The sequence below is a fragment of the Podarcis raffonei genome, chromosome 4 (assembly GCF_027172205.1).
Source record: "Podarcis raffonei isolate rPodRaf1 chromosome 4, rPodRaf1.pri, whole genome shotgun sequence".
Lineage (NCBI taxonomy): Eukaryota > Metazoa > Chordata > Lepidosauria > Squamata > Lacertidae > Podarcis > Podarcis raffonei.
Window position 1 is genome coordinate 51,640,017 of NC_070605.1, and position 13,838 is coordinate 51,653,854.

Consider the following 13,838-nt stretch of genomic DNA (forward strand, 5'->3'; position numbering starts at 1 on the left):
AAATACATTCATCATGTGAAATGACCTGACATTTTACAGTACTAGCAATTTTGACAACATTGCCGCTTGTATGAATGGCATATTTTAAAACCATAACTGATTTTATCTATAAATAAGGGAAGAAAGAGAAATAATCTCTCACCTTTTAGCTGCAGCTAAAGCTAAATATTGGAAACAAAAAACAAGATACCACAAGTACCTATTTCTTACTAAACGATTGGGATCCTGCTAGTGCAGTTTCTAAATTCATTATTCAATTTAGAGATGTATCTACAAGAGATTTAGGCTCCAAGCTTACACCCATGTACCTGGGAGTAAATCAATATGGTCTGACTGTGATGTCAGGTTCATGAGGAAGATACTATTCTTTGAAAGAAAATATTAAAGATTACAAGTGAGATCAAAGGTTATGCTAGTTGATGCAATGGGATTTTCCTTTCTGCCTGTAATTCCACCTTCCCTCCAAATCTGCTTGAGGGCTCCCCAACTTTCCATTGCAGAGGGTCTGGGGGAGAGAAGGGAGGGAAAGTCCCATTGTTGAAGTGTCTGTCGCACAAACAGAACACAATTACTGCATGCCACCCATTCTATTATATCAGGAAAGTCTTGTTAGACAAGACTATTGTAACACCGTGTCGAATTCAACTTAACAGTTGCCCTACCACCCAGCACAATGGGACTTCCCCACCCCCCACTACCACCCTCCCAAATTAACTTGGGGGGGAGAGAGGTTCAGGAGAACCCCCAGAACAATGTGCAGGGGCAAGAGGGAGGAGGTTGAAGTGACAGAACTGACAGAACAATTGTAATAACATGACATGGAATTCTACCCACTGCTTCCAGGTGCAAAGCAATGCAAAACTGGCATTTCTCTTCACTGATAAAAATCAGGATCTCTTATAAATGCGAAATAGTCACAATTAGTGTACAGTTTTCACAGATTACAGGTTTCGTTTTTTAATGGTTTAAAGAATTTATACTTTCCATGCTCTAGCCCCATTAACTCGAAGCAAAACCTGTAATCTAATAAACTCAATCGATATTGCTGGATCTTTTGCTCCGTGCAAGATGCCTGTCATACTGTATAAGCCATTTCACTAAGGAAAAGAGCTAAGGAATCAGTCAAGTGTTGAAGGGCTTCTCTGCAACAAATCCCAAAAGGGCAATGCTGAAGGCCAGCACAAAAATGGATCATGGATATTCTCTGGCATGAGAGCAGACATATGTCTGCTAGTCAAATAGTAATTCTCACCCCTGTGAAAAAGCCAAGCATCTAACTGCATAAACGGACTGAATGAACTTCAGCAGCTCTTGAACTAAAATGTAAATGTAGCTGAAGAACTAATTTTGATGGTGGGTAATGTGCCTAAGAACCCTCACAAGCATGCCCACTAACTAAACTTTCATTAAATTGCTCCATAAAGTCAAGCAAGCACTGTGCTTTCATTACATTCCTAAAGTTCATCTTCTTCTATAAAAGTTATCCACCATCTCACCATTCTGTACTGCTGCGCTACAGTCACAGCATGGACCTAGCAGCCTATGACCTATAGACATTCCATGGAAGCATCAAGTGGGGGTGTCTTCCTTTTCCAAAGAGACTTCCTAGCTGAGCGCCACAACCTGAATTTCAGGGACTTGCTGTTGAGTCAAGAACCTGGACACAACCAGAAGCTGATCATTTAACCACACTAGAAAAGGAACCTCTATAGCGATGGAAGAGGGGAAAGGTATCTTCCTTTCAATCTTCAGGCAAGCAGTTGGGAGGTAAATGATGCAATTGGTGATTGATGAGCAAGACAAAAGAATGAAGCGAGCGGGGCATAACCATTCTATAAGTAGAGAGTAGCCCCATTTGCACACTTATGATTTTTATTCCTGATAACTTACTACTCTCAAAATCATCTAACCCACAAGACAACTGACTCCTCCAGGCATCAACTTACATCCACTACTTTCCATCTCACATTTTCTAGAAGCTGAAAAACAAAGCAACGTGAGAGATGAAATAATGTGAACTAAGACCATGGCAAGCAAAAGTCTTACAATTTATTGCACATAAAACTGCAGCAATTAATCTCACAACAAGCCTACCTGTCAAATTAGGCTGAAAATATTGCAACTTGTTCAAGGCAATTCATTGCACTCCATAGCTGAATGGGGCTTGGAATCTAGTTTCCCCATGTCCAAGCCCTGGGACATTATCTAATGCAGGGGTAGGCAACCTAAGGCCAATGGGCCGGATGCGGCCCAATCGCCTTCTCAATCTGGCCCACGGATGGTCCAGGAATCGGTGTGTTTTTACATGAGTAGTATGTGTCCTTTTATTTAAAATGCACCTCCGGTTGATTTGTGGGACCTGCCTGGTGTTTTTACATGAGTAGAATGTGTGCTTTTATTTAAAATGCATCTCTGGGTTATTTGTGGGACATAGGAATTCATTCATATATATTTTTCAAAATATAGTCCAGCCCACCACATAGTCTGAGGGATGGTGGACCAACCCACGGCTGAAAAAGGTTGCTGACCCCTGATCTAATGCATCATGGCTATGAAAGTAATTCTTAGAACTCCATACAGAGAAATGTGCATCCCTCTTAATGGGAGAGAAACAAGATCTTAAGTCCTATTTTCAAACTGTTTCCTTAAAACAGTTTCTAAACAAAACAAAACGAATGTCTTGACAAAGTCTTTTCAAAATCTACATAACCATTAACAGTTCCTGGGTTTCTTTTCACGCTCAATATAAACCTTTAGCCCTAAACACATTCTCTTTGAAGCAAATGCCAAGGGAGATCACTAGGGCTAACTTCCAAGTAGATTGTTCAATGACTGAGGAGGTCAATGAATTTCCCATTTGTCACCGTGCTACACCTTTCCCAAGTCAGAGCCTAAAGCTTTTGTTACATTAGAATCAATGTGGGACTGTTTCTCAGTTTCCTCGGTATAAACCTTAGGAATGGTGTGATGCCATGCTCATGGGCTTCCAGTTTATTAGGGAGAAGGTAAGCAGAGCCACTGCAGAAATCTGATGGAGATCCATCTGCACCACAGCATAAGCAACACGTGTGCTCCTTTCAACAGACAGCTCTGAAGGTAAACCTGAAAAGAAGCTGGAAATGCCGCACTGCATTGTGAGTTGTCACTCACAATATATTAAGTTACCTAGTACTGACACAATCAGAAGATAAGAGGACAGGAGCCCTAAGCTACATGAAGATGCTGGAGGTGTAAACTCCATCGTTTCAAGTTGACCAGGACACTGAGAAAGGCTGCTTCTCAGTGCATTTGCTCATTCTGGGGAGGTAACTTTTTCACTGAACCCACATGGAGCCCAGTTCCACGAACCTCCCCATAGAATTTCAGAAAACAAACTGTAACTCCTGCCCTTTCTTCAACCAAAGAAAAAAGCAAAAGAAAAAAAGCAAACCTAGCATAGAGATTCACCCTAGAAAGAGATACTATATTTCCATACAATTGTCTTTGATGTGTTAGTCACAGTGGCGTAGCGTGGGTTGTCAGCATCCGGGGCAAGGCAAGTAATTTGTGCCCCCTAACCTGTGGATTTGCGCCCCCTAACCCGTGGATTTGCGCCCCTAACCCTAACCCCAGATGTTGCGCCCGGTGCGGCCAGCCCCCCCTGCACCCCCCACGCTACGCCACTGGTTAGTCACACAGTTATTCTTCCTGTGTCAAGGAGTGTTACGATTTCTCACAGCATACAAACCACAATATTGACTGGCTGGGGAAATAAAATCCCCCCACAAGCTCACATATCCATTCCTATAGACTGTGTTGGTGGAATGCATCCATTTGGGTGCTGCAGGACCATATTGACCAATGCCTGTGACATCACTGCCAGTAAGAAACAGTTCCCCACGATGATGTTTTGTTATTTCCGATAATACTGTGTAAGTTTTATATTCCCCACTATGGAAAGGGCATATCCACATATTCTACATACATAGAAAAAACGCTGTGAAAATGCTTTTTTTTAAAAAAAAGTTTTGAAAAATACATTGAATTTGGCATAGCATACAGTTACCAGCTAGTGTCGCATTTGTACAACACATTCAAAATGTTTTATTTGCAGCTGTATAGCTGAGTCCCCAGTCTGCGCACACACTTATCACAATCATATACTCAGATAAACACAGGCCAGAAAGGTTAGCCCCTCTTGCAATAATATTGTACCATTTCTTCAATTTTAATTGCCACTTTGCAACACAGGTACAAAACTATTATTGCCACACACATATCACACCATGACATTCTACTTTGGTTTAGTCAGTTGCACCAATTGTGTTACAGTGCAAGGAAAGATGATCAAATTCAGTCACCAGTTTTGGTGATAGGGAAATAGTGCAAGTTTTGTGCTTGTGATTTTTTTTAGAGTCAAGAATAGTATAGTTATCTCTTACAGTTTATTTATATGCACGATTTATTTTAAGCTGCTTTGACGGGGAAATGGCAGAATGCTCTAAACAAATAAATCCTCAGCCTAATGCATTCTGTGGAGGTAGGATATAGAGCTAAAATGACCTGAAAGACTATTGAGAGCTAAGTCTGAAATGTGACTGAGGAATGCCTTTACAAAAACAGGAATGCCACAAGGCAATTGGTCCATATGCAAAGGGATTTTTAGAAAAGGCAGACACCAGGAACACTTGAGAACTAACATGGTTAGGGCTTTCTTTTATAATCACAGCTAGGTTATAACCTCTGTAGACTAAAAATAAAAGGAAAGCTGGAATTAAGGCAAATATACAAACCTCAAAATGCATATATGACATACATGCAATACAGCCAGAGTTTAACACCTTTAAGGCCCACTGATATCTATGTAAAAAGTTAAGCAAAAGTTTAAATTGTTCCTACCTGAAACTGAAACTAACTAGAAATGCTTGATTCTGCCTCAATCCTTCTCCAGATTAACTGCACAGGGAGGTAGTGAGAACATTGTGTCTCAGACATTTTCTTGCTGGTTTGTTTAGAAGTAAATACCACTAGTCTACACACTATGCAATTTAATTATTATTTTTCCAAAATGCAACACTTAAAAGAAAAAGAAAATCCCTGGTGTTATTACATAAAATATAGCTTGCTCAGTGGAAAAGTGGGACAGGGGAGTGTTTGTGGAGAAGGATATAGGCAGTTAAAGCTCATAGAAAATATTCACAAAGTATTTGACAATACTCACCTAAGCACCTATATGGAACTACAATGTGAGGGTGACTTCTGCATTGTTTCCATCCCCGCTTGCACCAGTTCTGGATTGTTACAGGTTGATTGGCTTCAACAACATTGGTAATTTGCAGTTCAGGGTAAACCTATTAATCAAAATGCAAAGAGCACAGTTAATTGAAATAAGAGACACATTATTATTATTTACAGGGATGCATATTTATTTAGAATAGAATGCTGAAAAACATTTCCTAACTTAGTTCCTCAGTGCAAACACTGCCTAAAATTTTGGAACCTCTTTTTCTTGATTATTTTCAAGGGAAGATTAGATAAAAATTCATGCAGGAGGCACTGAATGCAGGAAATGAAGGAATAAATGCGTATTTGGAGCTGGAGGTGGCATAGTTTTGTTTCGTTAACATATTTTTATTAAAAATTCCTTGGTTTACAAAAGCGTATGTGCAACGTTTCTTTTTTCAAGTTACATTTTCCACAGATCAATTTCATTTGTTGAGACATTAGTGTTACATTAAGAAGAAAAGGGGGAAAGAGGTGGAGGGGGGCATCATTACTGAGGTTTGTGAAAACTTATTAACATTCTAGTACACATCAGCCTATCCACAGTGCATTTTGCAAGCAGGGAGTTGTGGAGCTATGTTTGCAGCGGCGATTTTCTGGTACTTGTTTCTAAACACAGGGGCAGTCATTTTATTGAATTTACATACAATTTACATGCAACAAAGAAATTAATCATATACCTCCTCAATTAAATGTTAATTTATGGCTAAATAAATTTTGTCCCCAGATTTAGATACCTAATTCCTTGTACCATGTAATGGTAATGACCATGTCCATACATTAATGATACTGATTTCTTGTAGTTTTCTGTAAGAATGATCCATTATGTTTACAGCTTGTGCGTTCATAAAAGTCCAATAAATATATTTCCAAAACCACAAAGGCAGTCAGTTGTGTTTCACATATCCAAGGAAAGCAACGTTATTCACAGCAGAATCAATTCATCTTTCCCCCACAATCAAAATTATTAACCAGCGTAATACATCTCTTCCTTTCTTCATCCCATGTCTTGGTTTAATAACTACAAAAATAAGAAACTCTCCAGTGGGACCAGCAAACAAGAAGGCAGAAGCCATGTGGATGCAGTAGGGTCACATAGGAGGAACCAACATGAGCATCAGAAGTCAGGCTGGGAGTCCAACCTTCATGCGCATATCCAAGATATTTATTCTGTGAACCGCCCTGAGACCTCTGGGTATAGGGCGGTATATAAATTCAATAAACAACAACAATAACAGTGGACCACCATATCAAATCCCAAAGAAGTGGGCTGTAGGAGTGGCTTATCAAGTGGTTGGTTACAAGCTCATCACAATTAATCACCACTCAATCAAGAGTAGTATGCCCTCACCTACTGTGGTATAGGCACTGGATCGAAGGTGCACTTTGATGATAGAGATTACATACTGTCCATCTGTTTCAGTGGCCAAGGAATGGTTTTAAAGGACTAGCAATCTATACAAAATACTTCAGGGGAAAAATGTTTCCCCTGATTTTGTGCACAAAATGAACAGGTTTTGTTAGAAGGAAGATTACCAGGAACAATAATTTTTTAAAAAGATTTTCTTACCAAAAATTTGAAGAATGTTTGGAAGATACAGCTAGTGAAAAATTCAGCATGCCAGCTGTTGACAGAAGTGAATTATGGAGCCTGAATTTGCTTCTTTGTAGTGTTCCAAGCACAATTCAAGTGGCTGTCATTAATCTGTGAAGCCCTAAATTGCTTGGACTCCACACACCTTCCGTGTACTTAATTTCTGAAATGGGAAATGCCCAATTCTAATTTTTCAGCATATGCTTTATTACAGTTCCTTCTCCTATTACTCATTTTCCATACCCAACAATGTATCATCAATCACACAGACACACCTACTTTAAGATGCAGTAAAATATACGCATTCTGCCATTTTTATTTGCACACCTTGGGGAGGAGGGGGTTACCCAAGATCTCATAAAGAACCAGCGTTATGTGCTTAAATGTATTTTCCACTCTGTATACATATAGCTGACTTTGGCTATTAGAATTAAATTTCCCTCCCCCCATGTCACCTTTTACCATTGACTGATGTAGAAAAACAAAACAAAGACAGGCTCCATGTTGCAGATTGAACAAAACAGATGAAGGGAATATATTCCATTTCCCTGTAAATCACAGGTCTACCTGCTGTATGCTGTTGGAGTAGCCTTCTCCCACCATCCACTGAATGAACATTTATGGGATGGAGAGCAGAATCTAATTCTAATCCAAACTTCTTGTGTAGCATGGAAATAGAAAATCTATGGCACAGATTCACAGGGTTAATCATTCAATATATTATAACTAAGGCAGGGTTAAACTCCCCACAGAAGAAGTAGTTGTTGTTTTTAATGTGTGCCTATGTGTGTGTGTGTGTGTTTGCCATACACTCCACAACTCTAAAATCTAGCTTGGGTAGCTAGTCAAGCAAGTCAATTATTCCACAGCAGCAAGATCATTTTTTGTATATTCCAGATGTTGAAGCAGCTGTTGTGATTTCGAAAAAAATAAAATTCTCTCCGAGGTGCAATCTCTTAAGAGCAGCATAGGGGCTGCATTTTCCTACAGCAGACAGTAAAGTGCTTGAAAGATTACTACTCCGTTAAGAAATCCCTGTAGACTACTGATGCACTGCTTGGTTCTAGCATTCACCATTTAAACTAGCATGAATCAGAAGTCTGTATGATGTAATATTTCTGAAACACATGATGTCATGGCAGCACTTAAAAAAAAAAATCCTGTTCACAAATAGTAAGGCCCATCATGAGAAGGTTTAGCTGCCAGTTTTAAAAGCTGTGTAATAATACTAAGGAAACAAGAGTGCGTATTCCAGAAGATCTTAAACCTAGGTGAGAGAAGGCTGTGAGCACACAGACTCCCTCCATCTTGCATGAAAATTCCCCTGCTATCCTGAATTCCTAACCATGGTTATGCTGGCACCAGTATTAAAGACAACAGATGAGAGGCAGGTAGAAGCCACATACATGAGGAGGAGGAAATAATTCTAAATTAATGAATTAAAATAGAACCTGAGTCAAGATGACCATAAATGGCAAAATCAGAGGTTAACACGACTGGAAGTAAACCTTACCTATGTCACCTACAGTATATATTCTTTGCCTTGTGCTGGCAAGCAAGATTATTCCTGCATCTTACATGGGTCATTTGATGCAGCTACACCAGGGATGGGGAACAGGACCTCCTACCTGTCAATCCCCTAAGATTGCAATGACACCCATGCTGAGGAACAGCCAGAAGCAATTTAATGCTCCCAACCGGTCCTTGGCAGACGAGTTGCCACCTGCCCCACACTCGATGTCACACAGGTGGGCATGGTTTGGGGGAAATGGCCTCATGGGTGAAATTAGGACCTAATTAGGAAGGAGGTTCTCCATCCCTGAGCTATAGAAGGCTCTCTTCGCATGTATTGAAAAGTGGCAGTTCAATGAATAAAGGTCTCTTCCAGCCAGCCAGCCAGCCAGCTTTGAGGTTCTTAGGACAACAGCATCTCCTACAGAAAGCAACTGAACATTCTACTCCATCATGTCTATCTTGTGAGTTTGGAACAGGCTTAATTTTCTGCCTGTGCTACCTTCTTGTCTTATTACGTGACCAAAGTATTTTATCAAGGTCATTTTAAAAAACAATCTTTTCTTTATTAACTTAACATTTTTGGCCCACACAGTCTCCCATCACCTGATGCATACTGAGATCATACTGTCCTGCCATCTCTGTAGGCACAACCATCTTATTTCACTCTATTAAAGCAAGTGAAGACAGTGCTTCCTCATCTTCCATCTTGACTTAAGCACAGAATGTCAAGTGGCAGAAATTTAACATATATCCCTTATTTAGTGCTGAAAGTCCACCCCTTATCTAGCTTAAAATGGCTGTATGATGGGTTCTTCACTATGTATTACAACAATGCCACCCACAAATATCCTTGGCAGACACAGAAGCTATCCAAGCAACAAAAGGGACCAGTGTGGTAAGCAACACCGTTTAACAGAAGTGGAATGACAGCGTCACAACAGAGATATTGTTCTCATGAGTCACCACATCACAGCCATAACATGTTGAATATGAATAGGGCTGGGCGATACTAGGTTTTCAACAGTTTGGCGATATCCTGCAATGTTGAAAAGAGCGGCATTGGCCCCAGCCTGTGAGGCCCTGGGTGAGACTGCTTCAGCTCTCATCGCACAGGAGCTGAGGTGTTTTCACCCCAGTGCCTTGCAGGTGAGGGGTGTGAAGGCTCCCACCCTCTAGCTGAACTAGCCCTCCACTCCCCAAGATGGAGGCAGCCCTGTGATGGAGCCTGGCAGGCTCTGTTTGCAAGGCTCCTTTCGCCAGCAAGGTATGAGGGTGGACAAGCGGCCTCCTTTTCTTGGGAGAAAGAGGCCGCTTGCTCTCCCTCGCAGGCCCAAAGATGGAGGTAGCACCGTGACAGAACCTGACAGGTTCCGGAGTCAGGGCTCCCTTCGCCGGCACAGTCCTCTCAGTCATAATAATAATAATAATAATAATAATTTATTATTTGTACCCCGCCCATCTGGCTGGGTTTCCCCAGCCACTCTGGGCGGCTTCCATAGAAAACCAAAAATACACTAAAATATCACAGATTAAAAACTTCCCTGAACAGGGCTGCCTTAAGATGTCTTCTGAATGTCAGGTAGTTATTTATCGCTTTGACATCCGATGGGAGGGCGTTCCACAGGGCAGGCGCCACTACCGAGAAGGCCCTCTGCCTGGTTCCCTGTAACTTTGCTTCTCGCAATGAGGGAACCGCCAGAAGGCCCTCGGCGCTGGACCTCAGCATCCGGGCAGAACGATGGGGGTGGAGACGCTCCTTCAGGTATACTGGGCCGAGGCCGTTTAGGGCTTTAAAGGTCAACACCAGCACTTTGAATTGTGCTCGGAAACGTACTGGGAGCCAATGTAGGTCTTTCAAGACCGGTGTTATGTGGTCTCGGCGGCCGCCCCCAGTCACCAGTCTAGCTGCCGCATTCTGGATTAGTTGTAGTTTCCGAGTCACCTTCAAAGGTAGCCCCATGTAGAGCGCATTGCAGTAGTCCAAGCGGGAGATAACCAGGGAGCACAAAGACACCACCCCCCCCCAGCAAGACTCTCCCCGCTGAGCCTCCTGCTCCCCAGCTGAGGGAGCCCAAATCCTTCTCCTGCTTGCATGCTGTCAGGAGGATTGGGGCTTCTCAGTTGGGGAGCACGAAGCCCTCCCCTCTGCTGAGGGAGCCCGGATCCAGATCCTGCTCGGATGCAAGCGGGAGAAGGATTGAAGCTTCCTCAGCCAAGAGCGGTTACAATTGAACGGAGCCCCCACCCTGCCGCTGGTTCATGCAAGCTGGTGGAGGGTTGGGGGCTCCATAAAACTGCTTGGCTGAGACGAGCCAAGCACTTTAAAGAAAAGGAGAGAGGAAAAAGCTGTATCGGCACCTGGCCGACGCAGCTTGATTCTCCCTCTGCATGAGGGGCAGACAGCAATGGTGGTTTCACTCAGCAGTATATCGCTGGTGAAAATGCAGTGGCTCTGAGTCCCTCTGCCCCCAGCTGCAGTTTGTTTTTCCCTCACTGCACTGGGGGGACTCAGGAGCAGTGGCAGTTTCACTAGCAATATACCGCTGAATGAAATCACCATTGCGGTCTGCCCCTCATACCAGTCCTGGGTGATATATCAATACATCACCCAGGCCTAAATACGAGTGGCGATCATAGCTTCATGGGTAATTTTTGAGGGGCCACATGTCAGCGGTGAGCAGGCCCAAAGCTACTCAACCTCACCTCCATTCACCCTCATACACCCATGCCACTTTCACTTATACAACCACACACACTGGCATGGCCTTTAAAAAACTGTGTTCTTTCAGGATGTTCTTAGTCCCTTATGCATTTTATTCCTAGTTTCCCCCACCTCAAACTCGGGCCCTTTCTCCTGGGAAAGAGTGATAAAAATGGTAGTGGAGATTCATAAATATAGAATTGCTACAAGCAAGCAGTTTTTGCAATAACAGCAGTCACCACTGCTTGAATTCTGAAAATTCAACATCTTCCCTCTCGTATTTCTAAGTCTCCGCCAATGAAGGCTTAGTTAAAAGAACAGTAAATGGAAATAAAACAACCAAACACAAATTCGTAACATCTCAAGGTTTTCGTGGAGCAGACTTGTGATTCCTACATATCTATAATTTGGATTACCAGTGCTTTTTATTGCCCCAATAAATTGGCTGGTAAGCACAGCTGCAAAGAGGCGGCTTTTTTCAGACACTTCCCAAATGTTAAGAAAATTGCTCATGAAAACATCATCCAGGGCACTTCTTCAAAGACACTCAGATTGGAGAAACTTCAACCAGAGCTTGAAGGGAAAGTTCTCTACAGACAGAAAGGCTTGTAGTTAAAAAGGAGAAAACCACAAGCTCTATTCTGGTATTCAAATCTCCTCACATGTAAACACAAAGGAGAAGCAAGGCTGTGCGGCCAAACCCCACCCCCTCCAACAGTTTAGAGCCCTCCAGGAAGGTGACAGTGACTATCTGAAGGAGAGAGCCTCCTCTTCTGGAGGCTTCTCACACAATTAAGAAGACTGCACAGTAGGGTCCTGTACTTTTTAAGTCCTTCATCAAAGAAATGAGATGCATTTCATGGGCCTGAAGTTTCTTCATATGAGTTCTAGGGACAAGTTCATATATGCAAACTCCTGATCATATACACCAGAACATCAGCTTAAACTGGACCCTGAGACTACACCCAGAGACAGCCTTCAGCAATTTCCAGGGCTGCACTTCAGCTAGCCTGCTTTATCATCTCTACACTGGTTCACACCAGTATTTCTCCTTTCAGAAGTGTGCCTATTGCGATACTGTGAGGAAATGAGACTTTTGGCGGTCTGAGAACTCAAGTGAGCAGGAGTAAGACAGCAAATACCTTGTTCTGATTGTCTTTACCTTGCAGGTTTTCCTCAGAGTGCAACACAAAGATCACAAATTCTGCCTTGTTTAAGAGATGGCCACACACAGGCACTTCCAAGCCTGATCTCCCTCTCTATGAAAGGTTCCAGAATCCCGGCTTTGTTTTGTCACTTCCTTCTTAATTTAGAGATTCCATGAGCCCCCTTCATATGCAAATCACTTGAAAGGGGGATCACACAATTACTGGGAAAGCCTCTGTGATGCATCTGCATTGAGAATGCCAGCAGAACATTTCCCCTCCCAGTAATGGCTGAAGGGAGCTATAGGCACTTGGCACTCACAAGTATTCCAGTAGGACAGCACAGAAGTGGGTCCAAATCTATTACGGCTTTATAGAAACCACTGGTGAATTGAAAGAAAGATAAGCACAGCAGAATTGCAAATTATAAGGATGTTGGCAGCTAATCTATCTAACCATAAGTGCTTCTCAGTGGAGGAATTTTAACAGGTACCCCAAATGCTCTCAGGAAATCCTCGCCCACATGGGGATTGCACAAACCCAGTGTTGACCCTCATCACTCAAACTAGCTTACGTGGATTTAACAGTAAGTATTGAAAGTGGAAAGGATTTTGCTCTAGGTGGTGGTTGGAAGCCAATCTAAAAAGGGCTTATGTAATGAAGAAAGGCTCAACAGCAGGGGTCAGCAACCTTTTTCAACCATGGGCTGGTCCACTGTCCCTCAGACCATGTAGTGGGCCGGACTATATTTTTTTTTGGGGGGGGGAATGAACAAATTCCTATGCCCCACAAATAACCCAGAGATGCATTTTAAATAAAAGGACACATTCTTCTCATGTAAAAACACGCTGATTCCTGGACTGTCCGTGGGCCGGACTGAGAAGACGATTTGGCCGCATCTGGCCGATGGGCCTTAGGTTGCCTACCCCTGCTCAAGAGTCAACCACATTGCCTATGGCCCAACTCAAGTGGGAGTGATACTCTGGGTAAAGTCAGAGATCTTCAAAACCTTTCCTCTTCACTGTACCAATCAAGAGATCTGAGTAGTGTAACTTTATTAGGCACCTTAGCCCCTCACTCTGAGGCCTCATGTCTACATCCATCTGAATGGGAGTAACAGAATGGATTGTATAACATCAGCCTAAAGTAAATGGGGTGAGTGTGAGTTCTCAGAAAAGCTAGCAGATAAGGGATGGTTGCTCACAGAGCCTGTACCCAACAAGTCAGTTGATAATGTTTTGATTTAAACCAGCAAACTTTTTAAAGACGTGGAAGACTGATAAAAACTGGCATCCTTCACCTGCAGTCTGAAGGGGTATGCTGCCAACTCAGGATTCTAACATTTAATTTTGTTGCAAGAAAGTGGGGTGTTCTTTTTTTCCTTTCCCCCCAAAGCACCTCAGCCACTGTGAAATTTGCTTGTTTTGCCTCACAAATGGAATAAATTGCTAAACTGCAAAATAAGAGGAGAGTCTTCAAGTTTTGAAACCAAGATGGAGGTCATAAAAATAAGTAAATTAAGCTCTCAAGGTGCCAGTTTTCTATTTCTAATTTAAAGTGGTGGGAATCCTCAGTGCTCCTATGAATTTACAAGCCACTTCAATCAATTGTTTATTATAGA

General features: G+C 42.4%; 1 protein-coding gene across 4 annotated transcripts in view; it reads right to left on the reverse strand.

The window, feature by feature from the left end:
- Positions 1-13,838, reverse strand: part of APP (amyloid beta precursor protein) — a 147,213-nt gene that overhangs the window by 79,791 nt on the left and 53,584 nt on the right. For all 4 annotated transcript variants that reach the window (XM_053386540.1, XM_053386542.1, XM_053386539.1 and 1 more), the window contains exon 3: positions 5,201-5,330. In XM_053386540.1, the coding sequence (XP_053242515.1) occupies positions 5,201-5,330 (130 nt within the window). The remainder of the gene's footprint in view (positions 1-5,200; positions 5,331-13,838) is intronic.